This window comes from Rasamsonia byssochlamydoides (genome assembly GCF_041956645.1).
Source record: "Rasamsonia byssochlamydoides strain NRRL 3658 unplaced genomic scaffold VTN77scaffold_26, whole genome shotgun sequence".
Taxonomy (NCBI): domain Eukaryota; kingdom Fungi; phylum Ascomycota; class Eurotiomycetes; order Eurotiales; family Trichocomaceae; genus Rasamsonia; species Rasamsonia byssochlamydoides.
Genome location: NW_027192409.1, coordinates 248,127 through 271,449, shown reverse-complemented (window position 1 = coordinate 271,449; position 23,323 = coordinate 248,127). Strand labels below are relative to the sequence as shown.

Sequence of the window (23,323 nt, the reverse complement as noted above, 5' to 3'; positions counted from 1 at the left end):
GAGGTAAACTGTAGAGAGATGCGTTGTAGCTGGATGAGGAGAAGGTCAACAGAAATATTTTACAGGAAGAAGGCAAAAAGAACGTGCTGTCTGTCAGTTGATCAATCGTGAGACACGAGGCTGTGAGCATCTCCACTGATGGCCCGGCAACACCAATAATGGCGACTGATCCGCCTGCCGTACGTCAGCTGTGTGGCTTGCCGTAGACCGGGAATCATCCATGGATATTACCTTGGATCATAGCTGATTTATCAAGACACTGTACTGCATTGACTGCTGGATTAACTACGAATTGACTCCGTTATCAATCTTCAACCATTAATCATCCTGCCTCTTCTCTATATATGGCAAAGCAATCTGATTCAGTACGTATTCTATCTCCTACATACTTGCGACATAGTGGGACTGATTAAAACTGCACTGATTAAAATTTAAAGGCTGGCTAGTCTCCCCACAGCAGTTCTAATCTTGGAAGCAAAGCATGGGCCCGGCCGTCCGCGCTCCCGTGACTGCGCCCCAAGGCACGCTCCAGCAAGGAAAGGTTCCAGGAAATCAGATCCTTACTTTTAAAGGAACATCCACTATCTATGCAGAGAGACAGTTTGACGCTACCATCAGAGATGACGAGTCATTCCTGTCTGTGAACTGATGAAAGCAGAAATGTCAACAGTGACGGTGCCTAGGTTATGTACATACTGTACATACCTCACAGGATGAGAATTCGAGGCTGCTGTCTTCATTGCTCGACCACCACCATGATTACTCACCATAGGCCAGTTCATTAGACTTTGTCAACCCCGCAGACAGTCTTAGGGGAGCATGCCTCCCACCTTCAATATTAATGAAATGTGAGTATCACAGTTGCTATTTTCCTGCTTAGTAATTATTCGCTGACTGCTGTGTAAAGGGCATTAATAATATTGTCTGGGTTCCTGCCAATCAGTATTGGTGCTGATGGTGATATTCAGTAGTCACCTGCAGGGCGTGACATAGGTAGTTGAACTACCAACCCCGATAAAAGTCCAGACATCCACGAGCTGCTCGACGCAGTTTGTCCTTTACTACCATTGTATTATTATCCTGCTATCAGCAACAGGAAAGATGGCCTTCGTGATCGCAGGCGAAATCCTCTGGCACGACGGGGAAAAAGAGATGCACAATCTCCTCCGTGTCCCGGAAAGAGAAAACCCATCAGTTCCCTGTCTCAGCCCTGGAGCAGGACATCTGCTCGCCAAAGCGCCATTGCTGGCTCTCGGCGCGATAGATCAACACGGCAGGCCGTGGTCGACCATCTGGGGCGGAGAGGAGGGTTTCGCACGGCCCATCGCGCAGTCGATTATCGGCATCAGGGCGCTCGTGGATCGCGTCTATGATCCCGTGCTCGACATCCTGCTGGGTAAGAGTTCCGACGGCGAAGTCGTCAAGGCGGAAGGACAGCGCAAGATGGTCTCAGGGCTTGCCTTCGATTTGGAGCACAGGAAGAGGGTGAAATTGTTCGGCAAGATGGTGGCTGGCTCGTTGGCGGAATCTGACAATGAACAGACCTCAAAGGATCTCGGACGAGGCCAGGTGCAGTTGGTAGTGAAGATTGAGGAGAGCTTAGGTGAGACGACCTGCATGATCTTTCTCAAGATTGTCGCTGACAACACAGGCAATTGTCCAAAATACATGAATAAGAAACATATAGTGCCAGCCTTGCCAGAACCAAAGCTCATCTCTGACTCTCCCCAGCTTCCCCAGCTGGCAATTGACCTGTTAGACTGCGCTGACTGCTTTTTCCTCTCTTCCTCCCACCAAGACGTAGATATGGACACCAACATCCGCGGTGGATCGCCCGGATTTGTCCGAGTTCTCTCCAACGACCCCAGCGGCGCCGTGCTCGTCTACCCTGAATATTCAGGCAACCGACTGTACCAGACTCTGGGCAACTTGCGCACGAACCCCCGTGCGGGATACATCTTTCCGGATTTTCAAACCGGTGATGCGCTTTATCTCACCGGAAGGACGGAAATTTTGGTGGGCAAGGACGCGGACGCAATCCTTCCGAGATCGAACCTCGCCGTCAAAGTCACCGTCGCAACCGCTCGATTTGTCGAGAAGGGCCTGTCCTTCCGCGGGATACCGGGGGGGCCATCACCCTACAATCCCCCGGTGCGATATCTGCGCACTGAAAAGGAGGCTCCTGCGGCGCAGGGGTCAGATCAGCTGTCTGTCACAGTCACCCTGGTGAAAAAGGACGTGCTGACCCCGACAATCAACCGATTTCGATTTAAGATCTCTGACCCAAAACGAATTGGAAAGTGGACGCCAGGGCAGTATGCCATCTTCTCCTTCAAAGACGACCTAGACATGGGCTACAGTCACATGCGCGACGACGACCCGACGAGTATCAACGATGACTACATCCGGACGTTTACCGTGTCTTCATATCCTGGCAGCAAGGACCTCCCAGATGATGAGTTCGAGGTCACGGTGCGCAAGCACGGCAGCGTTACAGCGCACCTATTCCGCTCGAGCGATCGTGCCGGGGTAGAAGTGTCCCTGAGAGGATTCGGCGGAAGCTTTCAGATTGAAGACAGCAGCAGCGCGAAGAGCGACGTGATCATCCCATTCGTCGCAGGCGGAATTGGAATCACCCCCGTTATCGCCCAGCTTCCTGGTATTGATATCTCGCGTCTCCGCCTCTTTTGGTCCGTCTCTGTTAGGGACGTTGGGTTGGTGCAGGACACGTTTCGGCGGTTCCCGCGACTGCTGCGTTCGACGACGCTGTTTGTCACGCAGTCAGCTAAGGAGACTGATCCTGATATACTGCAGAAGCTCGTTGATGCCTCGGGTGCTGTGGTCTACCGTCGTCGACTGGAGGCGAAGGACTTGGACATTCCCAGCGCAGAGACGTGGTATCTCTGTGCGGGGACTGCCTTGAAAGCGGCTGTCCTGATCTGGTTGGCGGGGAAGAAGGTAATTTATGAAGATTTTACGTATTAAAATGATGAATGTATAGTTGTAGGCCTGTGTACATGCTATCCGTCCTATGACTCTATATAGAATAGTAGTTTTAGGTTTGCTATTTATTCTTCTTCTCATTCTTCTTTTTTATCCCTTATTTGAATCCAACGCTTAGTTATAATAACTAGTTAATAATTTAGAGAATTACGCCTAAAACCCCACAGCTTACCTTCTACTCTAATAGTACTCGACAACTATATACTGCTGTATGTGCAGACATATATTTATTTGAACAACCTTCCAGGCAAGATTATGGGTATTGATGAAATATAGCTAAGCTTAACGACTGCTCTAATAAAGCTAAGTGCTGATTACAATATCGTCTCCCAGCGTATGTACAGTCCATACCTAGGTAGGTATTATTTGTGTGCTGTGGCAACTCACTTTATCTACTGTGCAATAAGCTTGTGTCCCGTGGGGACGCGCACGTGGATTTCTGCCTGTCTCCGACTCCCCGCGCCGCTCCGCTTCTTCTATCTTGCCGCTTTCTAGAAAACTTATCAATCGCCCTTGCTCTCTTGAACTCTTGACTAGAGAACTTCACACGAACGCAAGCTTATTGCCCACCAAAAACTCCCTTTCTCATTATAATTGGTATTGCCACTCCTTGCGATTGCGAATCTGATCTAATAACGTCTTTCACGCCGGATTTGCTCCTGAACGGGTCGCGGGGAGCCGAGTATTACCTACCTACTCATTCTCACCCCGCATCGATCTATCGATCGTTTTATTCGAACGAATTTCTTTGAGCTGAGTCGAGTCGACGCGCGCAAAAAGATGGTTACGTACGAAGGTACGCATACTATACATCCCTAGCAGTACCAAATCCAGCGCAATATCCTAACCGTCAATCTATGTGTCTAGTCGAGCACAACACCGAAAACCCCAGCTCATCTACAACCCAAACCCGCCCCCGTCGCCCAGACCTCTCCACCTTCTTCGCGACTCTCTCGCAGATCTCGCCCAATCCAAGCGAGACACGCACGAGGCAGCATGCCGTCCCTGTCCCGGCAGATGTCAGCGCCGCGTTTCGGACGTTGGCGGAGGCGTTTGATGTTATGAGGAGGCAGCATGAGGTTGGGAGCAGCGGAGGAGAAGGACAAGGACAAGGTGGGCAGGCGCTGATCGATCAGATGATTGAGGCGCTGCTGCGAGAGGCGGATATGCCGCCTAGAGAGGTGGAGGGTGTTAGTGAGGAGTTTTGCGATGGTGAGTACAGCAGCCTTGATCCATTACCCAAATAATAAATTAGATCCCATAAACCTCATCTAATGTCCGTCACTGACTATTTACCTGCCTACAGCACTCGACCGCATCCCCCGCACATCCCTCACTCCCTCCCAAACATGCCCCATCTGCAACAACCCTTTCCTCGACGACCCTTACCCGCTCGTCGTCCGCTTACCGTGCCATCCCACACATCTCTTCGATCTCGAGTGTATACGGTCCTGGCTCCGCCTGCGCGGGACGTGTCCGCTTGACCGCGTCGATTTCGGGAAGCAGCAGCGTGAGAAGGAGGCGGAGAGGCGGAAACAACTACATAAGAAGTTGAATGGGGGTGAAGGGGAAGAGGAGGAGGAGGAGTGGGATGGGATGTATGCATGAGATGAATTAAACAAAGTGCGCTTATGATTGCGCTTTATAAATGATGAGAGCCCCTTCGTTTTTTTTTTCTCTTTTATTACTATTTCTTTGCTCAGGACGAGCATACGCATGAGTTAGCTGGAGTTTGATTTGACGGGTTTCTCTTCGAGCAGGCAATGCATGTATATATCATCACGTCATCTGTATTGTTGGTTAGATGGAAAAAGCAAGCAATGAATGAATAATACCTATCTTGTTTCGTCAAGGCTTTACTTAATTGTTATCGTTGTTATTATTTTTTCCTTCTCTCATTGGATATCATCTAGTTCTATCTACTGGATACTGACATATGGTTAAATTAACCATGAGACCTTGTTTTTAGTTATCCTAGTATTTACACTTCGTAGAAAGTCATCAATGGCGTCAAACTCATCAGTTGCGTAATCTGCGTCAGTCAAACTCGTCGTATGCGTCGCGTCAAGATGAAGCATTCTTGTTGGTTTGTTTAGTCTTTTCGGTCTGGGTCTGTGTCTGAGTCTGTTCGGTTTTATCGGTCTGCGTCTGCTCCCCCTCTTTGCTCTCTTTCTCTTTCGAGTCTTTTGACTCCTTCGGTCGAATAGCCAGCTTGCCAACCTGATCGATGACAGCTTCATATCCGCTCTTCTCCAGAATGCCGCTCTCGTCCTTGACGACTTCTCGCGCCTCGAGCTCCTCGACCAGTTTCTGGTTCTCCTTGTTCCCTTCCAGCAGGAACTTCAGACACATCACGGCATGCTCCTTAATGTAAGGGTTATGCGCGTCGAAGCTCGTGCAGGCGAGGATCGCCTCTACTCCGCCGTACTTCCTAATCTGGTTCTGCACCTCGGGACACTTCCACACGAGAGACGACAGAACCAGCACGACGAGTTTCTTCAGATTCCGCCATTCGAATTCCGACGGGTCCTCCGTGATTGGCGGCGATTCCGCGCCAGAACCGGCGCTGCCGGCTCCAGTATCGGCGGGGTCAACGTCGCTAGGATCATAAGGACGCTCGACAGCCACTGGCCCACTCGGTCGTGATTGTTGCGACTCCTTGGGCGGACTGCCGCTGCGCCCGCCCGCAGCTGTCGTGCCTAGCGAACTCAACGCACCTTTAGGGATGCTTGCCTCAAGCTCCTTAATCAACGTAACCAGGTCGTAGACGATCTCCCACTTGACCAGAAGGTTCTTCCAGTCATTGTTTTCGGTGAGGACGGCGAAAAATTCAAGGAATTGGTAAACACCCTCATACACTCTCTCCATATCCCACAGGTTGAGCGGGAAATCCTCCGGGAGAGCTCTCCCAGCACGGATCTGCCCCTGAAGGTAGATGAGAGCACACGTCTCCGGGATGATGTTCCCGCGGAATATCGTGAATATGTAGCGAACCGTGAGAACATCAACCTTCGACAGTTTGGCTGGTGCCTTTGCGTTGTTTGGCTGCGCAGAACCAGTGACAGATGCCGGCGAATATTTCGCTCGGAAGATATGCGTGAGGATCTTGATGACAACAGCTTGGGCGGGAGATATGATGTCCTTGGGCTGGCCAAAATCCGAGTAAGCGTGAGACATCAACCCGTTCTTCAAGATGGCCTCCATGATCTGGACCATCATCTTGAAATAGAATTCATCATCAGGAAGATCCCAGGCTGCGATGAAGATCAACAGCTCTCGAAGCAGGTTGCGACCCGTCTCTTGCGCCAGTAAGATGTGACAACGCACCGCCTGCATGTTTCTCCCGCCCGTTCTCTCCCCGCCTTTGAGTCCAAAACTATCAACAATGCCCGCCTGGATGATCATAGGAAGGGCCTCAATCTCTGCCGGCCCCAAGACTAGCGGGATGTCCGTTAACAAACCGCGCGCTTGGTCGCCAGGTCGACCTCTGTAGTCGTCATCCTCGTCGTCGTCCTCCTCTTCCTCCTCTTCCAGGCTTCCTTCTGCGCCCCCATCAAAACTGCGTCCGTCATCTTCTCCTGCTGGCCCGCCATCTCCCCCATCATAGTGTTGGTCTCCTTCACCCATGATCTGCGAGGTTTCTTGCAACCTTGCGATCAACTCATCTTTCGCTTCCTGCAGCGTCTCAGCAGCGGTCTGAGGAGAACGAGGCATGCTCATATCCTCTTCTGTCACTGGTGCATCGCCCGCTGCTAGAGCGCTGTATTCATCAAAGTCAGGGAGATCAACCCAGCACGTCCGCGGGTACCCCGCCGTCGCACTGCGGTCGATGCTCAGGATGGGTCTCTTCCGTGGTTCCTCATCTTCGGGAAGAGCAGGGGGCAGCTCTTGTGCTCTTTCCTTGAGATCTGCCCAGCCATCCACTTTAGCGCCGAGAATGGCAGTAAGGGCTGCGCGAATCTCTTTCACTTGTTCCGGGTCCTTACCCATTTCCTGAATCTCCATCAAATCCCGTCCGAGGAGCTTCTCCATATGATCTTTGATATTGGCAAGTAAAAGCATGGCGGCCTCCTCCTTGATGCTGGCAGGTTCCCGGGGGAAATTCGAGATTGTTTCCAGCAACAAGTCCTCCGCAGTCTGATCGTAGAGAGCTCTGATCGGGGGATTCTCCAATCTTTCACCGGTCATCACCACAGGAGCAACACCTTGAGTGGAACTGTAAGTAGGATCAAAGGGCTCCTTGGGTGTGATAATCTTCGAATCTCCGGTTGACTGGTATCCGAACAGATCAAGCCAGAGGACCAGCTTTCGTTGCTCATTGTGCATAATGAAGTTGTGGAGAAATTGAAGACACGTAATCAGCAGACGCTTGTAGAGATTGACGACTTTCTGCCAGCGTTCCTCGTTCCTGGCATTGGTCTCTCCATCGAAGCCTCGCGCAGTCACTCTCACGCACGTATCTATCAAAGCTAAGACCCGCTGGTCGAACCCTTTCTCAGCCGCCAAGTTTTGCGCCCTTTTCGTAGTTGCAAGAAGGTTCCGAGCAATCGTACAAAGATCGTTCAGTCGCTCAATGTCCTTGACCAATGTGAAGTAGTTGAACGCGATCAAGTTGGACGACGAATGCTCATAGTTCGGAGACGGAGGGCTCTTCCAGGAAAAGGATTGCGACTCCAGGACTGGAATGGCCTTGGTCAGAACGTCGGTCAGGCCTTGCCATATCGCTGGTGACAACCCAAGACTATGTCTGTGCGGGGCAGGAGAATCAGTACGAGGAGCTGAAGACCCACGATTCCAGTTGATACGCACCTAACGTCAGGTTCCTGATGACTCTTGTACAGAATCTGCTTGCCGGCTGACAGCATATGTTCCAGCCGTTTGTCGTCGATCATGCCTCGAGTCTCATAGTGGCTCAAAGTCCCCGCCAGGATGACCTTGAGCATCAGTTCTGCCGGTGTGCATTTTGGTCTCGCCTCCGTAGGAGGCTGAGGTTGTTCCGTCATTGCGACCGGCAGCGAAGGCTGAGTGCTGGTAGAAATTTTTACCCAGCCTTGAAGAGCGAAGAGAATGTGAAGAACTTCTGATGTGAAAATCAAACTGTACAACGCGGTGGGATGGTGGCGGAGTTTTTCCGCTCCGGACGGAAGTGTGCCCTAGCGAAGTCTGGCTTGCTATCAGCCAAGGGAAGACAAGACACCGGCGAAAAGTTTAAGTAGAATAAACATATTTTTACAACTTTCGTATATTCCAACTATCGCACAGGTAATTTCAACGCGTCAAGCAGATTACGCCAAAACCCTAGATCATAGATGTTATCCACATCCTTCAGACTTTTGACCCGAACCCACCTCGGATCAACAACGGCGTTTTCATCCTCAGACTGAATGATCGAGTTTGACCGAGTGGATACCAGAAACCCAACCCTTGGCGGTTCTCCATCTGTCAGGATCAACATCTGATCGCTGGTTCCGGGCCATGCTGACTTGGGCTCAATCGACTCGTCTCGAGGCCATGTTGGTTCTGTGAATATTTCGCTCCTTTTCGCTTTGAAAACGAGGCCATCTGCAATGTCCGCCTTCCAATCATCCCACTTGGCGGTTTCGTTCGTCGTCGTCCCCGCCCAGACCAAATAAAGGTGATAGGAGAAAAATCCCAAGGCAAGAGGCGCCGTCATCATCGCCAACAGAAACACCGTACCAATATGAATGTCATCGGCAATAGCTAAAGCCCAGAAGTGGAAGCACGTCGACCAGGATTGCCCTTTGCTCCAGCGAGTGCCTGATGGAGACAAAATTTGTTGTAGAGTTCCGTCGAGAAGCGTGTAGCCCAGATACACACCGTACAACAACAACACTGATAAAGACAACAGCAAGGCTAGGAAATAATGATAATTGTTACGGCCAACACAATTGTTCAGCCACACGCAGTGGTGGTCATGTCGAGAGATACAGGCCTTGCAGAGACTACAATGCTTGCTCCGCGCGGGCTTTAGAAGATGACAGGTGGAACATTCATTTCCTGGATGGAAGAGAACTCGATCAAATGGGTATCGTTTCAACTCTTCCTGGATATTTTCAGGCGTGATGAAGGATTTCGAGACGACACCCGCGTACAAAAAGATATATGGCAGTGCTATTGCCACGGGAACAAATAGTCGATGTATTGTTCCAAGTCGTGGCCACGCATCTGGCACAAACAGAATTTCTGATATCGACAAGATGGCTACGAAGAAAACCTGCGCTCTATTAGCAAACGGAGCCAGCCTTGTCTTCTGCAAAGCTACTGACCAGTACCAACGGGTGGTTCTCGCGCATCAAGTACCTCCCAGATCTATTCCAGCAATAGAGAGCGCGGCCACCTAGTAAAAAGGAGTCCAGACGCACCAGACCATTTGGAATGTAGACCCAAATGACTCTGTGAAGGAAGCCAATGGGGGTTCTCCTGATGGAAGTCGTCAGAACCGTTTGAAAAAAGAAATCGCATGTGCAACCCACCTGAAAGCTGGAAGCCGACCGAAAAGAGCGACAAATGTGAGAAACGAGACCCCCAGTACTGCAAGGGCCACGTTCCTCAAGAGACCCATATTGGCGACTATCGACTGCGAAGCTCGCCGGCGGGAGCTTTGCAGTGGCCGGTTCGATCCGGCCGTCCAGTCTACAAATAAAGTGGCAGAAGGGAGGACCAGCACTGCTTCGACTGAGAAGGACCTAACAAGCCATATTGACTGCAGTGGTGAGTGTGGGGGTTGGATCCTCGTATTCCAAGGTTAATATGAGTCTTCTCCGTTTAGGTAGTCAGATGGCTTATGGTAAGCGCGCCCAAACGCGCCCGACCACGCACGTGATTTCATTGGGGGCGCGTCACCCTGAACCATTCATTCATCACATGTATTATTGACAGCCACATGATCGCTTTCTATTGATCACAGACATTTTAAATTCTGAGATTAATATTAGCCTAAGAAGTCTTGTCGATGTCACAAGTAACATTAACATTATATACTGGAGCTGTTGTGCAGGTCTTCTTATAACCACTGGATCTTATGACCGCTGCAGTGGCGAAGCCTAACTAAGGGCTTGGAAATCCAGACTTGAATTGCAATATATTACCATCACTGCGAAGCATGTGGATTAGAAACTGTTCTTGCTTTGAAGCTTGTTATACAGTCTTCTAAGACTTTTCAAGTATGGCAGATGAACCCGTCGTCTATACCGATATCAATCCCAACGGCACTTCCAATGGCACAACCGGAACACTATTTGAAGGAAAGAAATTCTGGCTATCTCACAATGTGCCTCAGCGATCCAGATTCAAGGAGCTTATTCAAGTGAGCATACCACCTCCCTGTGCCTTTATGAATGAGCCGGTCTAACATCCTCTTAGATGAATGGAGGTATTGTCGTCCTCCAAGAGAAAGATGCGGACATCAAGCTTGTGGACCATACCAAGAGAGAAATTCCTCTTAATACGTAAGTCACATGCATTTTACCTCCTGGTCGTAGCTTCAAACTCAGAGATTTGTCCTTAGATACTCGTACCAATACGTGGAGAAATCCATTCGTAACGGCAGACTGGAAAACCTTGAAGATCATCGTGCTGGAAAAACGACTCGCCCTGTTGGGGCGTATGGGATTCCAAGCAGATCACGTAGGGTCCCTTTTTCTCTCGAGGATGATCAAATCGTGTGGGATTGGATGCAACCTTACGAAGTGTCCGGTGCGGCTGTCTCGGGCAACGTCATTTATGAGCAGTTGGCCGAAAAGGTAACTATTCCTCCTTGCTCTATGACTCGTCAGCGGTCCCCAGGTACTAACAGTATGATTTGGGACGAGCTCAGTATCCAAGGCACACCATGCAGTCATGGCGTACCCGTTATTTGAAACACCTTCGTGGACGTCCACGTCCAGGCGGTCCACCTCCGCCAGGTAGACATGCTAACCCCGAAAATGAGAGTCCCACTGATGACATTTGTAACAATCTAACAGTACCAGCTGATACAGTACGGCGTTCGTCTCGTCTCCACACCGAGACTTCGAATGGGGCTCAAAATGGGGTAGAGAATCTACCACCGTCCGGGAGAGAAAGAGGGGGTGCCGATGTTTCTCCTTCCAGATCAATCACGAGACCCGCGAGATCACCACAGCGAACTCCAGAGGTAACTTCAGCACGGCAAGTTGCTTCGCCAGTCGTCAAGTTCCGTGACAGCCTCCTTGCCGAACTTCAAACACCAGATATCCCAGACAGAAGAGCCACTATATCAACGCCCACAAATCTGAATGGCCAGATGGGGGCCAGTCATAGCACTAGTATAAGGACGGCAACGCTGCCAGAGAGTACGAAGAAGCGAAGGCGTGAAGATGACTTGGCGATACCGACTTTTGATGCAGATGATCTGACAAATCGCAAACGACGGGCTACGGACTACATACCACGAACACTTCCATCAACACCAGATCAGTCTCATCCAGTCAAGAGAAAGACAGCGCATGAAGCCTTGCATGATTCAACAAGCGATGAAACAGATGCAGAAACTGCGCCACGACGCCAGCCCACCTTAAGGAAAACACCAGCTCGACCGCAGGCGGACGCGTTAATGACGGAGGAAGAAATGAACTTGAACGCTTTTATGGAACTTCCCTTCCCACCATTACCTTCCGATTCGGAAGACCTCGAAAGCACAACCAAGGATGACAGCCGTGACAAAGTCGTCCATGACATGGACGAGTGGATCGAAGAGCACGTCCGGCGCCTCGGCACGGACAGGGCCACGAGTGAGCGGCTGATCATCACGGCACTGCGCTGCACGACGATGGATCCAGAGTTGGCGGATCGCGTCCTGGAGCATTTGGCTGCGGGGAAGGGGATTCCTCAGCACATGCGAGGAGTCTGGACGGCTGAAGACGACGCGTGTCTGGAAGGGACCGATGCCAGGAACATTGATCGCTTGCTGAAGAAGCATGGGACGGAGCTCTACAATGCACGGTTCGAGTACCTGGAGATGGTCCGAGCAGCAGGTCTGAAGGCTTGACTTTGACTCACCGGTGAATGTGATGCTTGATACCCATCAAATGCCTGTATCTTAATCGACTCACTGTTATTGCTTTACAACCGCATCAATACTGTATTATTAGACCAGAATTACGATGAATGCAGATACTTAATTAAATTCCGAGAACACTTTCCTTTGATTCTCGCCTCACTCCAATTTTTCTCTCCCTTAAGCTAACTAAGAGTACATGTGAGCAAAGACGAATCATCACGCTCGAAGCAGCAGAGGAAAGGCCTCCGTGCGTATAATCACCCAGGCAAGAGGTTCTAAGGTGATCAACAGAACCGTAGGCTTTACCGCCCTCAGAGAATGCTCGACTAGTGAAAGGAAAAGAAAAAAAAATTAAACTCCCAGTCATCACGCCATCGAGAACGCCCAGTTAAACGTGACTAATCCAAACTAAAATAAAATAAGGTTAATGATAGAAAACGAGATCGTACAAAACGGAATTGTGGAGAGGGATGGATTGGATTTAGCAGATCGCCTGGTTTGCTGAATGGATCTGCCGATGTTATCCACACTCCATACTGGTACTGACATGCATAGTACATGCATGCTCAAGCTTCCTTGAAAACCCTTCAAGTGGATTAGCGCATGCTCGTAGAGTTCATTGCCTTAGACTTACAGATGTTCTTCATAAAATTTAAGCATCTACTCGATGGTTAGCTCATGCAACCTGACAACGGGATGAGGTGTAGCTCACCTTCATGGGAATCTTTTCGTAGCACTGGTCAATCGATACGCGAGACTTCTTCCCGTTTTGCCATTGCAGGTATACCATTAAGTTACCGGTCTCCGGATCTCGCATTATCGTCTCGACCTTCGTGACTTCTCGGTCCCAGTTTTTGCTGTCAGGCATCCAGGTAGGAATTTCGGCGTATTCGGGAGTCTTTGTCCCGTTGGTGGCTCCTCTCGATTTCCTCCCTCTCTTTGCGCCAGCTGATTCTGGAGTGGCCGCCATCGATTTTCTCTTCTTTGTTGGTTTCTCTGGCGGTTGTGGTCGGCCTCCTAGCGATTCGAAATACTCCTCAACGGCCTCTTTCGCCCCTTCTCTGTACGAAGTCAGGATTGCTGAAGCCAGGTCGTCCCAGGAGCTAGAAGGCGGATCTTACAGCAAATTCTCCTCCGGCTCTAATGTTTGGTCTGCTGGATCATCGTATCCTTTCCACTTCACATTGAGGTAAAGGCTTCCCTAATACCAAGTTAGAAGAGTCGACGGCAGGATTCGCGCGAAGGATCTGGACAACGAACATCTTTCCCAAACTCGTGGCCCACAATCTTTTCGACGACGTATCTAAAACTCTCAGTATTCATGACAGTATATCAGTAGCGCATATCATATCGTGAACGTACATTCCTTCCTCAGGGTTCTCGTCGCTCTCTTCGTCTTCCGGAGCTTCTTCCTTCGGCTCCTCTTTCACCTTGCCCTTCTTCCCATTCTCGGCAGATTCGAAAGGAATCGCGTCGCCGGTAGACTCGTCGTCAGAGACATCCTCTAGCGCTTAATGAAATCCAGTCAGCTCACAGGTACAGGCATTGATGGTTTCAATCAGCTGCAGTGGCTTGAGCGCCAAGCTGAAAAGAACACTTACACGAAGGCATGTTTTCGCTGGAAGCCGAGTTCAACAGCGAAAAGACACCACGGACAAAATCCAATTCGGCGTGTGAGATAAAGACTCCACAGAAAAGGGTTCACGCGCGGTTGGCGCAAAGCGACCTGCAAGAGCATAGGGTTCAGCGACAGTAGGCAATCAATGAAGCCGCGCGAAGGTCGCGTGGCGAGCGGTCAGCGACGAACGGCGCCAAGCCCCCTTGGGTAAGCAGCTCACTAGCCCGATTTGCGCATCTCCAGAAATTCTAAAAACGTCCCATGCGTGGGCAGTCTGGACGCCGCATTAATTCGTAAGAGCGAGGCACCACAGCTTGTTCTAGCATTCTTTCCAAAGCTTTGACTTTATTTTATATCTTCCTGACAGCCCTTTTGATTACGTTTCGGGAACCCTGCCGCGTGGCAGACCACCGTCAAAATGGCTATGCGTATGTTCGACTACCCCTCATTCTGGATGTGGCATGGTGGCTGACCGCTGTTCCTGTTCAGAGCTGGACTTATCCCAAGGTATATCGAACCGTATCTGTTTCCTGTACTCCGTCGAGCGATGCTGATGCCCCACGATAGCTGCGGTAATGAAAGATGAGCAGGGCCGGCCATTCATTATCGTCCGAGAGTACGCATTCTTCCTCAGCCTTGATTTGGGAGTATTTGGGAAATGGTGTTGACTTTTATTAAAGTCAGGGAAAGAAGAAGAGGCAGCATGGCACCGATGCCGTCAAGTCGCATATTGTCGCCGCGAAGACGGTCGCCAACATTGTCAAGACTTCACTGGTATGGTCAGGAGACTCATCATCTGCGGGGCAACCTAACATTGGTATCCCAGGGACCACGAGGACTCGACAAAATCCTGATCTCCCCGGATGGTGATATTACTGTTACGAACGACGGAGCCACGATCTTGTCGCAGGTTCGTACACCGCACCCTTGAGCCCCGCATCGTTGGCACCTTTACTAAGACGACAATTAAGATGGAAATCACAAACAATGTCGCCAAACTTCTTGTGGAATTGTCAAAGTCTCAGGATGACGAGATCGGTGACGGCACCACTGGCGTCGTTGTGTTGGCTGCTGCTCTGCTGGAGCAGGCGTCGGAGCTGATCGACAAAGGCATTCACCCCATCCGAATTGCGGATGGTTACGACCAGGCCTGCGAGATTGCCGTTGCAGAGCTCGACAGAATCAGTGATGAGATCAAGTTCACTAGGGAAGACACGGAAAACCTGGTCAAGGTTGCAAAGACGAGTCTGGGCAGCAAGATGTATGTTATAGGCTAGGCCATGGAAGGGCTCCATGCTGACTGCTTCATATAGCGTTTCCAAGTCCCATGATCAATTTGCCAAGATTGCCGTCGATGCGGTTCTCTCCGTTGCCGACCTTGAGCGGAAAGATGTGGACTTTGAGTTGATCAAGGTTGACGGTAAGGTCGGCGGTGCTCTTGAGGACTCCATTCTGGTGAAGGGCGTCATTGTCGACAAGGATTTCTCGCACCCTCAGATGCCACCAGAAGTGCGGAATGCCAAACTGGCGATCCTGACCTGTCCCTTCGAACCGCCGAAGCCAAAGACCAAGCACAAACTGGATATCACGTCGGTGGAGGAGTTCCGGCGGTTGCAGGTCTATGAAAAGGACAAGTTCGAGGAGATGATCCAGCAACTGAAAAATGCGGGTGCCAACCTCGTTATCTGCCAGTGGGGTTTCGATGATGAGGCGAACCACTTGCTTCTGCAGAACAATCTGCCTGCCGTGCGATGGGTTGGTGGACCTGAGATCGAGCTGATTGCCATTGCAACCAATGGACGGATTGTTCCTCGATTTGAAGATCTCAGCCCGGAGAAACTTGGAACGGCAGGACTGGTTCGGGAGATGACCTTTGGTACGACGAGAGAAAAGATGCTCGTGATCGAGGAATGTGCCAATAGCCGTGCTGTGACTGTGTTCGTGAGAGGTAGCAACAAGATGGTATGGCCCTCGCACTGGAAGGAGGTGTTCTACTTGCAATGGACTGACGTTGTCACTAGATCATCGACGAGGCTAAACGGTCGCTCCATGATGCTCTCTGCGTTGTCCGCAATCTCGTGAGGGACAACCGGGTTGTCTACGGTGGCGGTGCTGCGGAAATTGCATGCTCTCTTGCTGTTGAAGATGCTGCAGTGAAGGTCTGTAGGAAGCACTTTCTTGTTGTTTACGATGCTAACTTGTCTCTACAGAGCCCCGGTATTGAACAATATGCTATGCGAGCCTTTGCCGATGCCCTGGATTCGATACCCATGACGCTGGCAGAGAATTCGGGTCTCAGTCCGATCGAAACGCTTGCCTACATTAAATCACGACAGGTCAAGGAGAAGAACCCCAGGCTTGGAGTGGACTGCATGGGGACGGGCAGCAATGGTGAGTCTTGCAGTCCCTCTAGTCGATGAGATATGCTGACATTCTATGCAGATATGAGAGAGCACTTTGTCATCGACCCTCTCATTGGAAAGCGTCAGCAGCTGCTGCTCGCTACTCAGCTGTGCCGGATGGTTTTGAAGGTGGGTTCTCATCCTGTGGACTCTTGCTATCAATTTACTAACCCTCATAATAGATAAACAACGTCATCATCGCCGGCGACGAGGACAAGGAATTCTAGATTCCGTCGTCATCTCTCTGGCGCTGCAGAGAAAGATAAAAGCAATGCTATACAGATTCTCTCCCATGAGTATAATGAGCTGAGCCTAGTCCATCCAACTCTGTATGTAGACTAGGTAGAAAGAGAAAAATTCGTCGCACCGGAGCAGACCCCTACCTATCTACATTGCTCATTGAGGTAACATACGTAGGGAATGTGACTACCACGAAGGACTCTGTACCGTACACAGTTACTAGGTTGCCTCCGTACGGGGGAGTACATACGTTGTTGCTGCTTGCCGTCGTTACCATGAATGGGCCCCTGACCAGGGGACCTCATCGATGGAGCAGACTGACTCTCTATCTTCCTACGGAGTAAATGATAGCACTTACCAGGTCTACGGAGCACAGACTGCCCCCTAATTAATCGCTCCGTCCCTGCGTACCGGTACCTACCTAAAATTGTGCCTAAAAACAGGGGGTTCCAGGAGACTGGTAAGTTGGTGCCTAACTGATAGTTCATATCAGGAGTATGGAGTGCAAAGTCTACGAAGTATAGTTCGGTATCTATGGAATACAGACCTAAATCGTGCCTAAATTAAAATCAGGGGTTCCAGGGACCGGGAAACTGGTAAGTTGGTGCCCAACAGATTGACGGGATATTAGTTAGTCCATATCAGGAGGACGGCGTACGGCGTAAGTTCTCTAATTAAGTGAGCACCATCCAGGGCGGGTCAATTTCTTTTTTTTTTGAAGACTTTGAGTAGGCAGTATGGAGTACACTTGTACAGTAATTACTGTTATTATTGCTGGCTGTATGTATGGATACTGAGATAGATAGATAGATTAGTACTGTACATACATACATACATACGGAGTAGGTAAGGTGTATTTCTGGATTAATTGTGCTGAATATAACATTAATTTACTGTGCACAACGAGACAGACGACAACAAAAATAATAATGTCCCTTGACCATCTTTGTTGAATCAAGGAAGGGATGTCTACCTAGGTACGGAGGACTCCGTACCTAACTCTGTATTACTATTCGATTTCGCCCCTTGCAAGTTGCAACTCCAACTCCAACTTCAAGGCAAGGATTGGATTGATCGTCTAAGTATGTATGTATGTACAGTACATACATACGGAGTTAGGTACGGAGTACCTACCTAGCTAGCTAACCTGTTCCTTAGAACTGGGTCGTTGGGTCGGTACCACTGGGTAGGGCCGCCGTTCGACGTTGCAAAAGCAAAAAAAAAAGCTCCACATGCAGTTCCAGCAGCAACACAGCAGCTATCAGCGGGGGTCAGAGTCAGAGTATCACCGTCATGAAAACATTTTCGCATGTAGCAGCAATCCAGGCAGGGGATCATCCCGTACGGGACCGTCATTGATTCAGCATTCAGGCAGGCATGGTTTATTATAGCCGCTGGTAGTGATGATTGACCAAGGAAGGTCACGCGTGCTGTTCTAATCAATAGTGATATATATATTACTGCAGAGCATATTACCTCACTATTGACTGCACCAGAGGGAAGAATGGGAGGGAGGAAAGGGAATCGCCAATTTGTGAGTGAAGTCCAGTCCAGTACACTGAAGGATTTCTTTCTTCTTACCTTGATCGAGTATTCAATTCAATGTCAGACCAGACGCGTCAGTGTCAATGACAGCGACATATCCTGTGTTGAAGGTTGAAACAGCGCCACGATACTCCGTACAGTGTAACATTCATCCATCATCCTCCATCATCCATCATCTATCCTTCCTCCAGAATCTGATCTGATTCGGGTGGCGAGCATTTCTTGTCGTGATGCAACGCCATGAAACAAGCCACATGGGCGTCCACATGAGAGATAAAGATCGTCCTTCTGTGGGGTTTGGTTTCATCAGTAAATAATACTCTGTACGGATCAGAGTATGGAGTAATATTCTGATGGTTTGTACAGTAATCGTAATAGTAATATTCATTCTTTATTTATTATTTCTTACACGGCAATCGGACGTGAATCGGCTCCGTTGTTGATGGACGGACATGACTATCGGTTCGAAGATACAGCCTAAAGTCCTCTGTACCTACCTACCTACCCCATACAGAGTAGCTGCAGCATGTGCCACTTATGAATTAATATGACCCTATCCCATCCTGTGGAGAAAGACAGAACATGAAAGACAAGACATAAATTTGGCCCCCAGCCACGGCGCGGTCCGCTGCTGCAGGGGCGCAACTCCGGTGGAACGCCGGGGCCAACTAAATCGTTAAGGCTTTCTTTAAGGCTTAAAGCTGTTACAAACCGAGTCCTGGGCGGGTGGAAGCGAGGTCCCTGGTTCCGGCGGATATGGACGGAGTACGGATAATCCTGGATCAAGTCGATAATCTGTAGCTATTGCTGTTGCTGTTGGGCATTTACCTAGGTAGGTAGGTAGATACCTACCTACGTAGTACTCCGTCTGTCTGCTGTCTGCACTTTGGCGGCCCCAGTCCTGACTCCTGTCACCGTCACACACAGGGCTTGCTTGGTTGGAGTCGGAGTTGGAACTTGTATGTACGGAGTACTCCGTACTCCGTAACCTTTCTTCGTAACTTGTGACTTGTGACACCAGAAAGAAAATAAAGATCGTGGAGGAGCTCCGAGTTGGTGGTCGAACTAACTACGGAGTAACTAAACTAACTGTTAGGAATCAGACTCAGCTCTGTGCGGGATGGTGCATCAAAGGAAGGATCAATAATATTTTAGCAGAATAGCCTTCTTTTAATTATTTGGCGCTAAGTTCGGATCTGCAGATTATTTTATTTTATTTATGATCTCTTTGTGAATCAATCCAACATACTCTGTACGGATCCGAGTACTTCGCAATGTAACCTGCCTGATTGGTGGAGTATTTTTCTGACCTGTCGCCTATCAGAAAAAGAAAAATAATCCAATAAAGTCATCTATCTGATACCAGACCTGATCTAGTGGAATTGATTGGTGTTGAAGTAAAAGAATTGAGTCTTCACATGTCCTTGACTCGTTGAAGGTGATGCTCTAGGAGACTATGCGAAGGCAAATACCTAGACCCTTGTCTGACAGCTCACTCATGTATGCAGATATACTATTTGGGCCAGCCTGTAATGTCAAAGGTTTGTTTGGAATCTGTTGCTGCCGCCGCTGCTTCTGCTGTCCACATGATACGAATACAATTCCAACCCTGGACTCAGTCTCAGCTCGGTGAATTATCCATTATTCATCCTGTGTTGGCAGAAATGATTGATCGATTAGGCCGGTGTTCGGCGACTAAAATGAAGTTTCATTGACAGTAGATAGTTCCTTTGATGATGCAGGCTAGGATGGCCCCTGTCGCGGCAGCTTAAGAAGATTGAACCCTGAGGTGGATGCGGAAGTGGTCATCTGAACAGTTAGACAGGCGCTGCACGGCTGGCTGTAGTTGGTTAGTTTGTTGGTCTGGGTGTAACATTCTCCTTTGCAACCGAAGTGAGGCTCTGGATTAATTAATTTATCCTGGTAAACGCGCTTAACTCAGGGTCCGGTGCTAAAATTGAACTACCCTAGATAGGTAGGTATGCTATCCAATGGACAATGACTAGAGTAGTACCCGTGTAGAATCTCTGGATAGTTTCTAGAAGATGTTGCTTCTGGCTGCCAGGATGGTTATGTTTCAGCCGTGTGCACCCCCATTGCATACATCTGTGTATACAGAGAGGTATCTATAATCCTGACATATGGTATTGTACGTAAAGAGAATACTCCGTACAACATCCTTGAATTACTATATTACCGTCATTATTATATATAGAATAATATGGATTAATTTTAGTAACGGGCTAGTAACCACTGAATCAGCAATAAGTAGTTACAGAATCAGAAAATAATCCAATAGGGAATGATATCCTCGTGTCATATCACTCCAGTTGAAAAATAATAATAGTAGGCGTTGACCTCATTGATGTCTCAGTTCATTTCATTCTATTTCCAATTCTGGAATCACTCCATCCTAGCACTGTTATCTACCTGTGTATAGATGCAATCAATCGTGGAGCAGGTCCATCTCACAGTATGAAGGAGCTAAGTATTTCTTGGATGCATTTTTTTCTCCACTGGAGAAGAAATATATAATTATATATATTAGATGATTGAGTGTGGGTACGAAGCTGAGACAAATGATAGAGAGTACTGTACTCAACTTTACAGAGATCAAGTTGACGATAAGATTTGCTTTCTAACTATGTAGAACTATGGGACAGTAACAGATCAAAAGAAGTAGGATCTCCTTGTCAATACTAGACACTGTAGAATGTATACTGTAATATAATTTATAGATTGTGTAAACGAACTATATCTAGAGAAACTGGAAAACGAATAAATAAATGAAATCAAAAATAATAAAAATAAAAATCAATGGTCAGCTATACAGGTTCATAAATACAATTCAGCCCGAGAGATAAGAGATAACCTTTCTATTCTACGTCAATCGGCATCATCAATGGCAAATCTTGAAATAATTGGCCTAGTTACCTAGCCTCCTTCGTTCGAGTCGGGACTTGCATGATCCTGCATATATATAGACGTAGATAGGTACCTCACTCTCCGTAGCAAACGCTTTAACGAATGGAATGTTTTTAATTTCTTTGCTGTCTTGTGATGATGATGATGATGATGAAAGCACATGTTATGGTCGTGGTTGAAAAAAAGATCTAGAATGGAAGCTTTGAACAGACCATACCTAATTATACTCCGAATTAGATCGTACATCATCTTTGGGGTATGGTGATGAAATCAGTGACATATATCTATCGATATACAGGTGATGTATAGATATACAGGTAATGTGGTTATAATCGGGTTAATTAGTGGTTGTCTATTTTAATCCTGAAGAAGAGTAGAAGAGTAGCGTTAATAACGATGATTGCGACAAGCTGGTTAAGGTATTCTCAGCCACATATCTATATATTTATCAATCACCATTTCCTGACAGCTACAATAAATAGGCATATATATACCCATAACATTATAGATATTCACGATCCTCTCGTTCAGCAGTATCACAAAATCTCATCTCGTACTTCATCAGAGTACCCCGTCCACAGCTCTGAGACGAAATCCCAGAAACGACCTTCCTTACCAGCACGTCCGTCCTCATAACGAATTAAATTCCAACCCCACGGAGATGTCCGTCCCGTTCTGGTCTGGTTCAAAATCCAACGAACAACCCAGCCAAGCCAAACCATTCCATAACCGCACCGACGAATCCGAGATCATCTGACGAGGAATATGCCCCGATTTGAAAGGTCGCTTGTTGTACAGCATATGTATGTCTTTCCTTTCAATTGATTCTGAGATTCATTTGTTTTTCTTTTCTCCCTGAGGAACCGGATCTTGCATCGTGCATGACATGGCGCATTGCATTACATTACATGACATGGCATGAACCTGTTTGCGACGCATGCTGATGGATTGAGTGATTGATGCATGGTTATAATGCAGGCAGGCTGGATGCAGGGACCAAAACACAGACACAGACTGAGCCTGCTGCATCTGCAGGTCGAGCCACACTGGCTGTGCTTGACCTATCTACATACTCCGTATCTGTGTCTCTATCTTTCCTCGCTGCTCAGTAGATCAGTACTACAGTACGTACAACCGAGGTAGATCATATTTCACATTCTTTCTGTACCTGTCTGTACTATTTCATTCCTGCATTCTGAATTAATATTCATAGTCTACCTACATAGTTCAATGGAGCAGTGGGTCCTGCGCCACGCGGATGTACCCCGTGCGCACCCAGAAAACTGGGAAGAGTCAAGATCCATCACATCCCTTAGATACCCCTTAATTAAAGGCAGTAAAGCTGCCGATCAGTCAACTCCTGAGTCGAGTCTTGATGGTAATTAATTAAGGATTATAGTACGGAGTAGTAAGGAGTATCATGATATGATACAATACGAATTGACACCTCAAATACTATTTCGAATCCGTAGCTGTATACCGAACTCGACCGGCCGTGCGTGCACTAGACGGAGTACTTCTGTCTACTTACCTATCCAGGATGAATATGACGAGGCGAGATCTGGTTCCAGCCGTATGTTTAAAACTACTGTAAATTGACGAGACGACCGTCTGTGCGGTGTCCGGCTCACGCCTCCGTCCTTCCGCGCTCCCTATCTAAGTTGCTAGCAACTCCATTTCCGGGCTTCCGCGATGCAGGATGCCTGATCGGTAGGTTCATCCCTTGCGTGGTTCATCTAGCATGCAGATGCGGCCGTCCAGCTGCCAGTCGACGGTCCGCGGTCCGGGGATTTGTTCCAGTTCTTTGGTTATAGTTTGGTTGTGGGATGGAAATAATGACTATGGAGGACTGGTCCGGACCCATAGACTACGGAGTACTCCGTACTAGTTGCTGATGTCGGGTTGGTTATGGTTATTGTTATGGTTACCAGGATGCTGGGTCGGTTAGATAGCATTAGCAAAGCTAGCATCAGCCTGGGCTAACAAGGAGAGTACTCCGTACGGAGCATGAACTACCCTTCTCTCTCGACTTCTGGCAACTTGCCCAGACTAGAGTATAATATAAGAATGCTGTTCTTCAAGTAGCATGTGGCATTTAACTAGATAACGAATAAATTCCACGACCTGGAATTATTGACTACATCTAGATCCCTACATCTGCAGTTACGCCAGCCAGCCAGATTGAAGTCTAGTTCTAATGAAGGGGCTGGACCCTGCATATCTAGGATAGTATGCAGTACTGTGGCAGGCGCACAGCCACCAAAGTATCCAGCCACCAATACATACCTACCTAGTATACTATATATCTCCGGACATGACCGGAATGTGATATATCAGAAGGTGTTCTCGATCGAGTCAAGTCTGCAGAACTCAACATAACATAGCGTAGCAAAACATGATAAGTCATTCAATTACTTCAAATTCATTCTCTCCTTCTTTCTTGGCCTGGATACTTAGTTATTTTTCCTCGATCAAATGAACAAACAAACTTCGGAGATATCGAGGTATGGCATGTTATGCCATGCCATGTCAAGACTGGCTTGATCGCAG

General features: G+C 48.5%; 7 protein-coding genes across 7 annotated transcripts; 4 read left to right on the top strand and 3 right to left on the bottom strand.

The window, feature by feature from the left end:
* Positions 1-1,101: 1,101 nt before the first annotated feature.
* Positions 1,102-2,985, top strand: VTN77DRAFT_3716 (uncharacterized protein; the record flags this gene model as incomplete). The annotated part of the gene is made up of 2 exons (XM_069419695.1): positions 1,102-1,603; positions 1,652-2,985. The coding sequence occupies 2 exons, from the start codon at positions 1,102-1,104 to the stop codon at positions 2,983-2,985; spliced, it is 1,836 nt and encodes a 611-aa protein (XP_069278287.1).
* Positions 2,986-3,783: 798 nt separating this feature from the next.
* Positions 3,784-4,611, top strand: VTN77DRAFT_3715 (uncharacterized protein; the record flags this gene model as incomplete). The annotated part of the gene is made up of 3 exons (XM_069419694.1): positions 3,784-3,799; positions 3,871-4,215; positions 4,310-4,611. 3 exons carry the CDS (start codon positions 3,784-3,786, stop codon positions 4,609-4,611), a joined length of 663 nt encoding a protein of 220 aa, XP_069278286.1.
* A 456-nt stretch (positions 4,612-5,067) lies between these two features.
* Positions 5,068-8,006, bottom strand: VTN77DRAFT_3714 (uncharacterized protein; the record flags this gene model as incomplete). Its single annotated transcript, XM_069419693.1, has 2 exons — positions 5,068-7,750; positions 7,813-8,006. The coding sequence occupies 2 exons, from the start codon at positions 8,004-8,006 to the stop codon at positions 5,068-5,070; spliced, it is 2,877 nt and encodes a 958-aa protein (XP_069278285.1).
* A 248-nt stretch (positions 8,007-8,254) lies between these two features.
* On the bottom strand, positions 8,255-9,586 carry VTN77DRAFT_3713 (uncharacterized protein; the record flags this gene model as incomplete). The annotated part of the gene is made up of 3 exons (XM_069419692.1): positions 8,255-9,238; positions 9,291-9,444; positions 9,498-9,586. The coding sequence occupies 3 exons, from the start codon at positions 9,584-9,586 to the stop codon at positions 8,255-8,257; spliced, it is 1,227 nt and encodes a 408-aa protein (XP_069278284.1).
* A 603-nt stretch (positions 9,587-10,189) lies between these two features.
* VTN77DRAFT_3712 (uncharacterized protein) lies at positions 10,190-12,031 on the top strand (the record flags this gene model as incomplete). The annotated part of the gene is made up of 4 exons (XM_069419691.1): positions 10,190-10,330; positions 10,387-10,472; positions 10,532-10,766; positions 10,841-12,031. 4 exons carry the CDS (start codon positions 10,190-10,192, stop codon positions 12,029-12,031), a joined length of 1,653 nt encoding a protein of 550 aa, XP_069278283.1.
* A 578-nt stretch (positions 12,032-12,609) lies between these two features.
* On the bottom strand, positions 12,610-13,654 carry VTN77DRAFT_3711 (uncharacterized protein; the record flags this gene model as incomplete). The annotated part of the gene is made up of 7 exons (XM_069419690.1): positions 12,610-12,628; positions 12,678-12,703; positions 12,756-13,104; positions 13,165-13,244; positions 13,304-13,346; positions 13,406-13,553; positions 13,645-13,654. 7 exons carry the CDS (start codon positions 13,652-13,654, stop codon positions 12,610-12,612), a joined length of 675 nt encoding a protein of 224 aa, XP_069278282.1.
* A 425-nt stretch (positions 13,655-14,079) lies between these two features.
* On the top strand, positions 14,080-16,290 carry VTN77DRAFT_3710 (uncharacterized protein; the record flags this gene model as incomplete). Its single annotated transcript, XM_069419689.1, has 11 exons — positions 14,080-14,089; positions 14,151-14,168; positions 14,229-14,277; positions 14,342-14,435; positions 14,488-14,571; positions 14,633-14,922; positions 14,975-15,623; positions 15,683-15,820; positions 15,872-16,052; positions 16,104-16,192; positions 16,246-16,290. The coding sequence occupies 11 exons, from the start codon at positions 14,080-14,082 to the stop codon at positions 16,288-16,290; spliced, it is 1,647 nt and encodes a 548-aa protein (XP_069278281.1).
* Between the last annotated feature and the right edge of the window lie 7,033 nt (positions 16,291-23,323).